This window comes from Myxine glutinosa, chromosome 5 (assembly GCF_964187855.1).
Source record: "Myxine glutinosa chromosome 5, kmMyxGlut1.1, whole genome shotgun sequence".
Classification (NCBI taxonomy): Eukaryota; Metazoa; Chordata; class Myxini; order Myxiniformes; family Myxinidae; genus Myxine; species Myxine glutinosa.
This window is the reverse complement of record NC_136265.1, coordinates 155,112,667-155,127,368: the sequence shown is the minus strand read 5'-3', so window position 1 is coordinate 155,127,368 and position 14,702 is coordinate 155,112,667. Positions and strand designations below refer to the sequence as shown.

The window sequence follows — 14,702 nt, the reverse complement described above, 5'->3', positions numbered from 1 at the left end:
TTGTGTGCTTCCAACCTTGTGGCAACAGTTTTGGAAGGCCCTTTCCTGTTTCAGCACGACAATGCCCCCATGCACAAAGCGAGGTCCGTACATTAATGGTTTCTCGAAATCGGTGTGGACGAACTTGACTGGCCTATACAGAGTCCTGACCTCAACCCCATCGAACACCTTTGGGATGAATTGGAACGCCGACTGCGAGCCAGGCCTAATCGCCAAACATCAGTGCCCGATCTCACTCATGCTCTTGTGGCTGAATGGAAGCAAATCCCCGCAGCAATGTTCCAACATCTAGTGGAAAGCCTTCCCAGAAGAGTGGAGGCTGTTAGAGCAGCAAAGGGGGAACCAACTCCATATTAATGCCCATGATTTTGTAATGAGATGTATGATGTTCAGGTGTCCACATACTTTTGGTCATGTAGTGTGTATATAAAGGGTAAGCCAGAAATATGGTCATTTTTGAAACTCGTGTGAAGGAAATAAAAAATTGTATTTCAAAATAAATTCATTCATGATATTGAAGTACATAACAAGCATTTTTATTATTTTAAATTTTTTACTGATTTAGTTTTATTTTTTGCAGGCAAAACACTTGAGGACCATGTGGAACTGGTTGGGTAAAGAATTCACTTTCGCTATCAAAGCTTTTTACAAGAATAATGATAGTGTTCAATGTTCAACGTCATGGAAATGTGCCCTCTGCTTGTGCTATCAAGTTAGGGGTTCAGAAGTTTGAGAGGACCGGTTCAACTTTAAAAGAGAAACCGCCAGGAGCATCCAAATCAGTAAACACGGCACAAAACATTGAGCGTGTAAGGGAGTCAGTTTTGAGAAGTCCGCATCGCTCTAGCCGAAAGCATGCATTAGCCTTAAGAATTTCTCACACATCACTACGCCGCATATTGCATAAGGATTTAAACTTTTATCCCTATAAAATTCAATCTGTCCAGGCATTAAGCCAAGATGATGAGATTGCCCATAATAATTTTTGTGAGGGAATGCTTGGCCATGTTGCAGAACGTCATGAATAATTGGCGTCCAAGATTGGAGGAATGTGTCAGACAAAATGGTGCGCATCTCCGAGATGTTCTTTTCCACAAATAAATGGCACGTTATGCACTTCACTTTCTTGTAAGAATTTGTTTTGAAATCGAACTTTTTATTACCTTTACACGAGTGTTAAAAATGACCATAATTCTGGCTCACCATATATATATATATATATACATATACTCGTGTATACATACATACCATATTATACATATGAAAACTGAAATAAAGAGCTGCTAATTTTCTCTGTTGAGACCCATAGGAATGCCATGCTGAGTGCTTGACAACGGTCATAAAATGGACGCCTGGAAGTCTGCACTCGCAAAAAAATTAAAATAATAATTGTGGTTGGCAGGAATTATTGGGGTAGGTCATGTTACCGGAAACTCGACATTTTTTTTTTTAGGCCTAAGTACGTACTTCAATTGTGAGTACAGTATTCCCAACTTACGTTGCTCCTATTTGTTTCACAAGAACGTCACCGATAAATTCGGGAACATAATTCGATTTTAAATGTATTGATTTCTTATGTTGTTTTGAAAATGTAAAATTGAAAAATATCAATAAAACAACATGCATGAACTCCTTTGGGCAGCGTTCATAACGACGAACAGCCTCTATCACTCGGCCGCATACCATAGCATCAGTGTAAAAATCAATGCCATATTGGGGTTAAGACACGGTTGAGAGTTTTCACCCGTTAAACCTTAGCAAAACCCCGCAACACATGAGTGCAGAACGCCAGCTAGTGATATTGTTGCATCTGCATCAAAGACGGCTAGGCCATGAAAAGCCATTAATATGGAGGTAAAAATGGATGTGCTAAAGAGGTTTGATGTGGGAGAACGATCTGTGGACATCGGCAAGGCCCTTGGCCTACCAGCTACGACAGTGAGAATAATTCATGTTAACGCTGATAAAATAAGAGAATGTGCTCGAAGTGTGACCCCATTAAGTGCTGCTAGAAAAACAAAAGGCAGAGATAGGGTGATGGATAATATGGAACGACTGTTAAGTGCTTGGATCAAAGATCAAGATCAACGGACCGTGCCCAGAGTTTGCTGATAGAGCACAAAGCAAAATCACTATTTCAAGACTTAAACACAAGGATTCAACTCTGGAAACATTTTCAGCAAGCCGTGGTTGGTTGTTATTAAAAAAAAAAAAAAGGTAATTATTTAATATTTATCAGTACAATTTGACCAAAGTATGCTCGCAGGAACGTCTCATAAATTTTTATGAAGTCTTGGTAAATAAACATTTGATTTAAGTTGTTTCACCGAACATCGTCTTCACCAGGAAAGCATCCCCAGCATAAATATAGGACTTACAGATACGGTCTATTAAGTACGTCCTACAATGTATGTCTATTAAGTACGTATGACAACCTGAGTACATCCATCAATATGCACACAGTTGCATTGGATCTTCGTAACAGGGACAGTAAGGGAAGGGGGGGGGGGGGGGGGGAGACTGTTCCAGATATTATAGGAGATATTCTCCATGCATGTCTTCCAATTTTTGTGCTTCTGCCGCAGGGTCTTTGGGAAAGCTTGTACATACAAATACGCAGCACGAGGAAATGAGGAGACATCATGTGCTTTTACATGGAGTACAAGGATGTTCGTACATATTGAAAGACAGTGCATGGGATTTTCACCTGGTAGCACATGCTCGGAATAAAATTCGAAACGGCGCAGCTTTGCTGAATTTCCACATGTATGTAAAGTAAATGTGAAAATAAATAAAATCCTAAGTGCCGTTATCCTTCTCACAATGTCCCAGAATCCATGTTGTGATCACAACACAGGATAACCGTGAATGTCTTGTTACTCTTTGTCATGAAAAGCTTCATAACTTCATACAACGTACTGCATTAGAACTAGGATGGAAGCTGGAGTGCAAAGAGGGAAGCAAGCTTTATGTCACATCAGAAGGACGGGATGCTGCAAGATGCAGTTTATGATGCGTCCAAGAGACCATGACAAATAATCAAACAAATTCTGGTCGTCGAGCACATCTACAGTAAAACGTGTCATTTACCTGGCACAGAGCTGTTAGAAGGAAGTTGGCATGAGAGAAAATCCTTGAATATATATACTGAAACGCAAAAGAAACTTACCACCTTTGAAACCTTTAAATATCAACAATAACACTGCGTGTAGTAAATGTGTGAACTTATTTGTGGACAATAGTGTCCTCACTGTAAGACAAAACGGTCACGGATGGTCACTTGAACCTTCAATGGTCACTTCATAGTACAGCTGTTGAACAGCCATTTTGACTGTCAGTGATTAGCCAAGGGGTACGGGATGATTTTAATGAGCTGCACGTGATGTCTTGATATTGGCTTTAAAAAGGCCAGTGCAAAATGGGCATTTTGACCGAAAAATTTGACCATTTTGACCAACTTCAAAAAGACCGAAAACGCAAAAGAAACTTACCACCTTTGAAACCTTTAAATATCAACAATAACACTGCGTGTAGTAAATGTGTGAACTTATTTGTGGACAATAGTGTCCTCACTGTCAGACAAAACGGTCACGGATGGTCACTTGAACCTTCAATGGTCACTTCATAGCACAGCTGTTGAACAGCCGTTTTGACTGTCAGTGATTAGCCAAGGGGTACGGGATGATTTTAATGAGCTGCACGTGATGTCTTGATATTGGCTTTAAAAAGGCCAGTGCAAAATGGGCATTTCAATCAACATGCCACGATTGTCAAGGGATCAACGGCAGCGTGCCCTGGGCATGCTGCAAGGCGGACTGAGCTACCGTGAGGTGGCACGTCGCCTTGGCTGTTCACACCAGACGATATCGGCCCTAGTGGACAGAGACACCCTCCACAACTCTGCAGATGACAGACCTCGATCAGGGAGGCCAAGAGTCACCACTGCAAGGCAGGACAGGCAGATGGTCCGAAGTCACCTGCGGGATTGATTCCGTCCAGCATCCCGCACTGCGGCAGAAACTCCAGGGCGTGCAAACCCACGGATCTCCAATGATACTGCACGAAGATGACTGCATGACTATGGTCTTACTGCCAGAAGACCATACAGAGGCCCCGTGATGACGGCTGCCCATCGCCGCAACCGACAGAGATGGTGCCAGCAGCATCAGCGGTGGACCTTGGCGCAGTGGAACGAGGTCGCTTTCAGCGATGAGTCAAGGTTCTGTGTGGACATTCCTGATGGGCATGAGCATGTCTGGAGAAGAACTGGCGAGCGATATGCCGATTGTTGCATGCGTCAAGCCAACAGGTGGGGTGGCCCAAGTGTGATGGTGTGGGCCGCCATATCAGGCCGGTACAGGACGCCACTGGTGGTTGTGGATGGGAATCTTAACGCCCAGCGGTATGTGGATAACATCCTGCGACCTCATCTGCTGCCATTCCTGCTAGACCACCCAGAACTGAGAACCTTTCAGCATGACAACGCTCGTCCCCATGCTGCTCGCTTTACCACTGCATTTCTCCAAGGCGAGAACATCAACACCATGCAGTGGCCTGCGCTCTCCCCTGACCTGAATCTCATAGAGCACCTGTGGGATGAGCTTGGGAGACGCGTAGTTGGCAGGGCCAGGACACGGGCAGAGCTGCTTCAGACATTGAGGACTGAGTGGGACAGAATCCAGCAGCAATCCATCCAAAGACTGGTAGGTAGTATACGCCGACGATGCACTGCCTGTATCCAAAACAATGGTGGCCACACACGCTATTGAAAGGGGACTGACATTGCACCCTGTGCTGTTCTGTACTGTAGAACAAACTGATGAGATGGTGTATCTTGGTCAAAAACTTGACATGTCATCAATAAAATGCCAATGTTTCAATTAGCAATTGTTGGTTTGTTTTATTTTGAACTGTTACAATTTTATTACATTTCAAACAAGTGCTAAGTTTCTTTTGCGTTTTCGGTCTTTTTGAAGTTGGTCAAAATGGTCAAATTTTTCGGTCAAAATGCCCATTTTGCACTGGCCTTTTTAAAGCCAATATCAAGACATCACGTGCAGCTCATTAAAATCATCCCGTACCCCTTGGCTAATCACTGACAGTCAAAACGGCTGTTCAACAGCTGTGCTATGAAGTGACCATTGAAGGTTCAAGTGACCATCCATGACCGTTTTGTCTGACAGTGAGGACACTATTGTCCACAAATAAGTTCACACATTTACTACACGCAGTGTTATTGTTGATATTTAAAGGTTTCAAAGGTGGTAAGTTTCTTTTGCGTTTCAGTATATATAGGGTTTGGGTTAGGGTTAGGGTTAGGAATAGGTAGAAAACTTAGTGTTGAGCATGATTGTTATAGGTTGGGATGAGTTCCAAGTGTAAAAATGTAAGGTTATGAAGCCAACAGACCTTCTCCCGCCACACCCAAGTCCTCCGGTTCCTCCAGTTGCTGTCCTGATGCTCTGTATCGAGGCAGTATGGGACTCTCTCTGGTGGCAGCTTGCTGTTGGGGTGGCACATGGCTCCTTTGAGATTGCAACTGAGCATTCCGCTGGCTCGTCTGAAGCAAGGTGAGTTGATATGCTAACGCGGCTGCCTGTTGTGTAAATACCTGTGATTCGAGGCCAACTGGGCCATGCCAGCCAACCTGTGGGCACTGCAGGGCAGCAGAGGAGGCAAGAGGTGTATATATATGTATGCGAGACAATTCACATGAATGGTTAAATTCATTATTATCACAGGCCTGTAACCAGGTGAAAGGACAAATCATGAAAACTAACGACAGGTTTGGTTAAACGATCAAATTTGTTCATGAACACTGATAACAAGAGTGGAGAGGCTTACGGGTAGAGGAATGAGTACATTGCAGGGATAGTTTGCCGGAGCATAGGGTGCTTGGCGGTCACCATGCAGCAAAGGGCTGCCCGGTACCAGGCCTTGGGGCGGATATATACCAGGTTCGGGTACTTTTCGACCTAATATTGGGGTCAAGGTATCACCGGACCTGATGAAGTCTGTGGTAAAGGAAGACAGACCTGCATCAAACAACAATACAAACAATCCAATCAACCTTTGATTTCGATCACAAGTTATTCCTTCAACAAGGATGGGTTTCCATGATAATGAATATGAAGATGCGTGAATACACAGCTGAACTAGAAAAAGAAACAAGCAAAATCGATAGAAACGTGTAAAGTTAAATTGTGAATTTATGCACGGGCATGACACACGGCAATACAAACATATCATGCAGAAGCTTCGACACATTGGATAGGACTATCGACACACTGGAATGAAGTTTCTGTGTGCGGTTGCAGGTTCGCATCTCTTGGGGTATTAATCAAAATGCAAAGCAGTCTGTGGCGGACACTACTGCAGGGATGAGTGAAAAGGGGCCGGGGGATGGGGGGGGGGGGGGAGTTTGCACTCGAGGATTCTGCTTCCTTTGAATTCATAATAGATGGGACATTGGGAGTGCAGAGTACATAATGACATTACCATGGGGAAAATTGTGTGGAAAAACATAACAAAAACCAGGAAGATTCCTCTGCTTACAAAACATGTACACAGTTTGCACAACATCCTCAAGCTGAAGACGTGGAGCCGTAATGGTCGATAGTTTGATGGGCATGCTTCTCAAACCCAACATTAAAAAAACATAGGGGCAATACCCCTGGTGCTCACCTGGTAGAACAAACAGTATACTGCACTAACTGAAGGTATTTTAAACCTATTGCAATGGTTGCTAGAAGACAGGGCAGCATGTAGAATCATACGAACATAATCATAAGACTTTAAACAAACAAACAAACAAAATACCTATTTTGGGGGGCAACCCCTACATTCCGCCTCCCCCCGACCCCCACCCATTCTGTATACTTCCTCAGATCCCAATTTTTCTAATGCCTTGAACAAACTTTGGTACATCACGGGTGGTGAAGGTTGTGGTGAAGTTTAATTGAAATCGTGTGTGTAGTTTCAGAAAAAAAAGCAAATTCCCATTTTTGGGGGTCAAACCTGGATGCCCCTTCGACCCAGATTTTTGAAATGCCGTGAACAAACTTTCGTCACAACATAACAAATATCATTTGTGCCAAATTTGGTCGTAATCCCATCAGCGGTTCCGAAGAAGAAGTTTCAAGTGTTTACGGGCGGACGGACTGATGACGTGCCAACGCAAAAGCTCCCCTGAACTTTGTTCCAGGTGAGCTAATAACTTGTCTAAAGAAAAACTTCTGAATTAAAAAAAACAAACATTTGTGCATCTAATAACATCAGTGTGCGTGAAAACAGTCCATGTGTGCATTGTATGACATCCAACGACGGTGCGATGTCCAATGTGCACCTGTGTGTCGTGCATCCAGATTCAGACTTGTGGAAATGCAGGCAAACACATCAATCTTGCTCTTCCATGAGCTTCAATTTAGTATCAGGAAAAAAGTCAACAACAAAAAAAGCAAGTATTTTCGACGACCCTGGGATGCATTTCAGTACTTGAGATTTTGTCAAAGTCAAACTTTCAAACAGAGATATGAAAACTCGTTCAGTGTACTCACCTTCGTGGCCCTCCACCGTAGCTTGCTGATTCGTTTTCTGAGCACAGTTCTTTGTCTGAGTTTGGAGGTGGGGGATGATAAAAAGCACAAGCAACAAAAAGGTCAAATAAGCATTGCGTGTGAATAAAGGAAAAACTAGAACGTCACTCGGTAGAGAGCATACCTCCACCTGGTGAACGGTTTACATTTTGTATCTCACTGAAAGGCGGGATCTGGATTCGGACCTGAACCAAAACCTAATCTGATTGTTCTTGTCACCTACCAACTCGTCCACCAAGTTTATTCATAACTCGTCCAAAACTTTTAAAAATATCATGTTATATATCACTTTTGCCCGATCCTCAATGGTGAAGAATCACTTTAAAAATTCTACCACCCGGATCCAAATCCGGATCTTCACCAAAATCTAATCATTTCGTACTCGTCACATATGCTACCACACCGGTCAAATTTCGTTTGAATCCGTCCACAACTTTTTTTTTTTTTTTTGGATACTGAATCGAGGCTCATGAAAGAGCTAACATTTATTTCACAAACAAATCAACCAGACAAACAAAATATATAAAAAGAGGGAGCGGAAGACCAGATGGGGAGAGAAGGGGAAGCACACAAACACAACATTTGAGAGCAGGGAGAAGTGTGGGAGGGAGAGGGCTTGCGGGGAGGAGGCGTGGGAAGGGGGGGGGGGGGGGTAGGAGAAGTATAAAACACAAGGAGACCAAGGACTTCCAGGACAGAAGTTGGTATTTCAAAAAAGTGGAGGATTTGGGGTGAAATTACCAGGGGTAGAAAAGATAAAGGTTTTCGATGGGGGAAGATAAGAGATGGTGGTGAACAGCAGTTTTAAAGACCTGGAGGGAGGAGTGGGATTGAAGGGCATGGGGGAGTTTGTTCCAGAGGCGGGAGAAAAGGGGAATGAAAGAGTGAAGGTGAGCAGAGAGCCTAGACTTTGGCAGTTTAACCATAAGAGGGTTGCAGGCAGATCTTGTGCGACCTGAAGGAATATTGGGGGGACAGAGCACAGAGAGAGCTGGGGGAGCAAGGCCGGAGAGGAGTCGGTAGAAGACAGAAAGACCACCAACCTGCCTGCGGTGAGTGAGTGAAAGGCCCTCGGAGTTGACTACATCGCAGGAGATTCCAATGATTCTGAAAGCTTTGGCCTCAACAGCGTGAAGCCGAGCAAGGTGTGAGGCAGGAGCACCAGCCCAGAGGGGGGAACAGTATTCCATTGAGCTGCGGATGAAAGCCTTGTATGTGGTGAGGAGCTCAGGTGTGCCAAGGAAGGACTTCGCACGACGGAGGATGCCCAGTCGGCGACTGGCTTTGGAGGCCAGCTTGGAAATGTGGTTTTCCCAAGAAAGATCATGGCAGATAGTGAGACCCAAAAGCTTGAGCGACAGAACTTCTTGGAGAGGATTGTTGAGAAAGTAGATGGGAGGGTTGTCCAGTCGGTCCTTTCGGAAAGACATTGTAAGAGTGTGAGATTTGTCAGGATTGAAAGACATGTTCCACTTGTTTGACCAGTCTGTGATTTTGTCCAGGTCTGCAGAGAGTGAGGAGGCTGCAGACTGCCGTTCTGAGGGATGAGGAATGGAGCGGTAGATAGTGGAGTCATCAGCAAAGAGATAGAGAGGATTTTCCAGAGAGTCGGAGAGATCATTGATGAAGACCAGAAATAGCACAGGGCCCATAACACTACCTTGGGGAACTCCAGCCAGAACAGGAAGGGAAGATGAGAGAAATCCATTCAGGGCCACACGTTGCCTACGACCAGAGAGGAAATCCGCAAGCCATGACTGGAGATTTCCCTGAATACCATAGGAGGTGAGTTTGGTGAGCAGTTAATCGGATGAAAATTGAGGATTTTAGAAATTCGGCCAATGTTGACCTCAAAAATACTTGGTGGTTGAATTCAGTGTCCAGATATGCAAATCCTCTTCAAATTTCAAGTCAATCAGATGAAAATTGAGGATTTTAGAAACTTGACAATTTGGTGACCTTTGGCCTATGTTGACCTATTGACCCCAAAAACAATAGGCTTCTTGCTTATGACCAATTCTACGGTTTGGTGAAGTTTTGTGAAAATTGTGACCTGTAAGCGACTGACATACAAACAGACAGACAGACAGAATAACGCACAAGACCAACCAATATACGTACTTGAAAAATCTTCGATTTTTGCAAGTAACAAACAGACAGACAAACAGACAGACAGACAGGGGCGAAAACATAACCTCCATCCACCTTCGGTGGCGGAGGTAACAAGTAACTTGTAAAGTCGTACATGTATCTTCATGTCGAGCATTTGATATGCTCCTCAGCACTCAAGCACCTCCACTTGGTTGATCAATTTGCCTGGAAAAATAACTTTCATGCACGGCAGGGCAAAATCTGAGAACAGTGCCTCGATTCAAACATACTTCAATTAGAGAGTGTCAAAATCTCTTCCCTTTTACGATGAGATTCAAAGCCATGGATCTCTCTTGAAAGCTTGTTTTGTCATTGCTATTCTGCAAAGACTGCCATCATGTTGGCATTTGGTTAATGATGAAGCGTCACAACCGTTTGTCAATTCCCAACTGCCTCAAAAATGTATTCTTATTGCTCGTTTGTTCCCAATTAATACTGGGAAGTTTGCAAGCTTCCCTGGTAGATTTGTTTGCAAGCTTCCCAAGCTGCATTCGCTCGATCTTCAAACGGAGCAACAAATCTGCTTGCCAAGGAGCTCAGAAATCCGATAGTGGTTAAACAGCTTGTAATCATCAAGCGATATATCAAGCCATAAACGCTGTAACAGTCAAATCCAAATGGAATTATTTTATCAGGTATTACATTAGAAGGGGAGTAATAAAGTAGAACCTCACTGAGATCTTTAAACCACCTATATCGGCAAATATTACTGCAAACGAACAAACAATTAGAGGCTGTCTGGCGTCTGGGGTTCAGTCTCGATGATCAAAAGAGCGCTCGGAACAAAAACATGAGAACGACAAAACCTCACAACTTGGTCCGTCAAACGTGATCCCATACTGTAACGGAGGTGGACACTTCGAGTCCTTTGTTCCACCTTCTGAAACCCGCAAATGGGGATTACAGCCAACGTGAGAAACGACTCAAATTTACAGGCCAGCAGGCTGGAACCCATCCATTCTCGGGCTTGTGCTTGCCATCACAAATGTAAAAGTCTCTGGCTAGCTCTTGTCCGCGCGTTCTGCACTGCTGCATTTTAATTGCTCGTTGCACATTTTGAATGAACTGGCTGTGAAGCAAGTCCATTAATATGAGTAATGAACAGCTGGATTATGACCATACGATACCAAACATGGTTTATTAGCATGCGCGCACTACAAACAACCAATCACGGATGTAAATGGGATACCTAACACACGTCCAATGTAAATGGGATACCTAAAACAAGTAAATATTGTAAGCAGCTGGTAAGGGAATAACAAGAGAGCAGCAAACACGAGCACTTTTCATGTTTAGAAAAAGAAATGGTTCCTAATAGATTAGCCTTGCAACAAAAACAAAACAAGGACAACGGAGCAAAATTATATCAAAAAAATAAAATAGCTTCCAAACCAACTACAAACAAAGTGAAAAACTCATGAGATTTAAAAAAAGTGTTAGCAACTGGAGCTGACAGGATGGCCTAGACCTGAGAGGTCTGCTCACCAGCCTCTATAAGCTGTCTATCCTGGGTTTGAACTCCAACCAAGCAAAAAACCGTCATCCCGGTGTTTCATCAATGTGCGTGCATCAACATCCCTCTGATGTACGTTAAACTGGATGTCCCTTCTGCCTGCATTACTTAGTAGATGCTAAAGATCACTCGGTGTCCTTCGGGAAGAGTGGACTAGTTATCACCGGTATCATGGCCAAATGGTGGTGGCAGCATCATGTTATGGGGCGGTTTTTCATCAGCAAGAACTGGCAAGCTTGTCAGGATAGATGGGACAATTGATGGTACAAAGTACAGGAGAATCCTTGATGAAAACCTGCTTGAGTTAGCCATGACTGAAACTGGGTAGGAGATTCACATTTCAGCAGAACGACAATGATCCGAAGCACAAAGATAAAGCCACACTGGAGTGGCTGAATAAGAAGAAAATAAGAAGACGTCATGAAGACCACAATACTTGCAAATTCCACCCCCATGCCCCCCCACCCCCAAAAAAGGTTGCCATTGATCCATCAAATTGTCCATTTAATCAATATTAAAATTGACGATCTTGATCAAAGTTCGGATTAATAGGATGAAAAGTGATGATTTTTCCGATTAAAAAATTGATGATTTTAGATGTTTCACCTTGAGTTGCCCTTTGACTTCAAAAATAGTTGGTTTCCCCATTTAGTGACTCAATGTGCAAATGCTGTTTAGTTTTCAAGTCAATCGGACGAAAATTGATGGTTTTTCAGATGAAAATTGATGATTTTGGAAGTATGACCTCGAGTTGACCTTTGACCTTTTGACCTCACAAATAGTTGTTTTCCCAATTCAGTGAGGCACTATGCAAATGCTGTTAAATTCTCCAATCGGTTCTTTTCCTTCCTCCAAATCCTGGTGGCGTCTGGTCAAATCCGTTTCTGGTGTTTGTTCCCCTTCCTTCCCCTCCCTTAACTCAATTGGCTACACAGTTGACACCACACGTGACAAAGCCGAATGCCTCAACACTGTTTGCCTCAAAATCTTGTGTCCCAAAACCATCTCTCTCTGTACCCACCTTACCCAGTCAAACCACCTTGCTCCTGGGCTCTGTGTCCTTCTCTACTGACAAGGTGGAGAAGTTTCTGTCAAACCTCGACTCTCATTCTGCAACTGGACCAGATGGCATCAGCCCACGGGTCCTAAAATCCTGCTCTGCCGCTCTTTCACACCGTCTCTCTGTTCTCTTCACCGTCTCTTTTGCTCACCTGCCATCAGCTTGGAAATCAGCCAACATTACCGCTTTACACAAGAAAGTTGCAAAAACAGATCCTTGCAACGACAGACCAATCAGCCTGCTCCCAATTATCAGCAAAGTCATGGAATCCATCATTGCTTCGGATACTCGATTCAGTATATAAAAAAAAGAAAAAAAAAAAAAAAAAGAAAAAAAAGAAAGAAATCTTTCCTCTTCTCCAATCGCATAATCTCTGATCATCAATTTGGTTTCAGACCAGGCCACTCTACTCTGGACATGCTGCTTCTGCTGTCTAAACAATGGATGGAGGTCCTCAATGCCAAACAGGAAATCAGAGCTGTCTCCCTTGACATATCATGTGCCTTCCATACGGTCTGGCACCCCGCTCTGCTCACCAAACTCTCCTCCTATGGTATCCATGGAAATCTCCACGCATGGCTTGCGGACTTCCTCTCTGGTCATAGTCAACGTGTGGCCCTGAATGGATTTCTCTCATCTCCCCTTCCTGTTCAGGCTGGAGTTCCCCAAGGCAGTGTTCTGGGCCCTGTGCTTTTTCTGGTCTTCATCAATGATCTCCACGACTCTATGGGAAATCCTCTCTATCTCTTTGCTGATGACTGCACTCTCTGCCGCTCCATTCCTCATCCCTCAGATCGGCAGTCTGCAGCTTCCTCACTCTCTGCAGACCTGGACAAAATCACAGACTGGTCAAACAAGTGGAACATGTCTTTCAATCCTGACAAATCACACACTCTTACTCGGTCTCTCCAAAAAGACCGAGTGGACAACCCTCCCATCTACTTTCTCAACAATCCTCTCCAAGAAGATCCGTCACTCAAGCTTTTGGGTCTCACCATCTGCCATGATCTTTCCTGGGAAAACCACATTTCCAAGCTGGCCTCCAAAGCCAGTCGCCAACTGGGCATCCTCCGTCATGCGAAGTCCTTCCTTGGCACACCTGAGCTGCTCACCACATACAAGGCTTTCATCCGCAGCTCAATGGAATACTGCTCTCTCCTCTGGGTTGGTGCTCCTGCCTCACACCTAGCTAGGCTTCACGCTGTTGAAACCAAACCTTTCAGAATTATTGGAATCTCCCGCGATGAAGCTGATTGTGAGGGCCTTTCACTCACTCACTGCAGGCAGGTTGGTGGTCTTTCTGTCTTCTACCGACTCCTATCCGGCCTAGCTCCCCCAGCTCTGTGTGTGCTCTATCCACCAAATATTCCTACAGATCGCACAAGATCTGCCAGCAACCCTCTTCTGGTGAAATTGCCAAAATCAAGACTCTGCTCACCTTCATTCTTTCATTCCTCTTTACTCCCGCCTCTGGAACAAACTCACTCACTCTTTTCAATCCCATTCCTCCCTCCAGGTCTTTAAAACAGCTGTTCACCACTATCTCTTATCTCCCCCCATCCAAAACCTTGATCTTTTCTACCCCCGTTAATTCATCTCAGATCCACTTTTTTTAAATACCGACTTCTTTCCTGGAAGTCCTAGCACTCACTGTCCATGTGTTTTCTACTTCTCCCATCCCCCCATCCCCATCCCATGCCTCCTCCTCCCAAGCCTTCTCCCTCCCACAGATCTCCCGATGTCCCTGTTCTCTCCTGTTTTACTTGTGTGCTTCCCTCTCTCCCATTCTTGTCTCCCACTCCCTTTATTATATGTTTTATGTGTCCGTTTTTTTTGTGATTAATGGTTGCTCTTACAGGCTCGATCCTGTATACCCAAAAAATAAATAAATAAATAAAGGCAATCGGATGAAAATTGATGATTTTTCAGATGAAAATTAATGATTTTGGAAGTTTGACCTTGAGTTGACCTTTTACCTTATGACCTCAAAAATAGTTGGTTTTCCAATTTAGTGACTCAATATATAAAGGCTGTTCAATTTTCAAGTCAATCAGATAAAAAAAATTGGCGATTTTAGAAATTCGACCTCAAGATGACCTTTGACCTTTGACTCAAAATCAATAGGCTTCTCAATTGTGATGGCCTCTACAACTTGGTGAAATTTCATGACGATCGATTTAGAATTGTGACAGGTAGGCGAGCGACAGACAAACAAACAAACAAACAGACAAACAAGAAGACGACATGCGGAGCACAATACTTGCAAAATCTGCTGGGAAAGCCTCCCTAAGGAAAAAGATTCCATTGATACAGCATATTATCGATTTCATCAAGATTAAAATTAACAATCTTGATCAAAGCTCGGGTCAATAGGAAGAAAAGT

General features: G+C 43.8%; 1 protein-coding gene across 3 annotated transcripts in view; it reads right to left on the bottom strand.

Moving 5' to 3' along the window:
* Positions 1-14,702, bottom strand: part of LOC137426905 (putative helicase with zinc finger domain) — a 331,899-nt gene that overhangs the window by 56,127 nt on the left and 261,070 nt on the right. For 2 of the 3 annotated variants that reach the window (XM_068115906.2, XM_068115907.2), the window contains exons 21-23: positions 7,557-7,611; positions 5,845-6,014; positions 5,410-5,656 (exon numbers count right to left, since the gene is read on the bottom strand). In XM_068115906.2, the coding sequence (XP_067972007.2) occupies positions 5,410-5,656; positions 5,845-6,014; positions 7,557-7,611 (472 nt within the window). The remainder of the gene's footprint in view (positions 1-5,409; positions 5,657-5,844; positions 6,015-7,556; positions 7,612-14,702) is intronic. The other variant, XM_068115908.2, reaches the window with a different exon arrangement.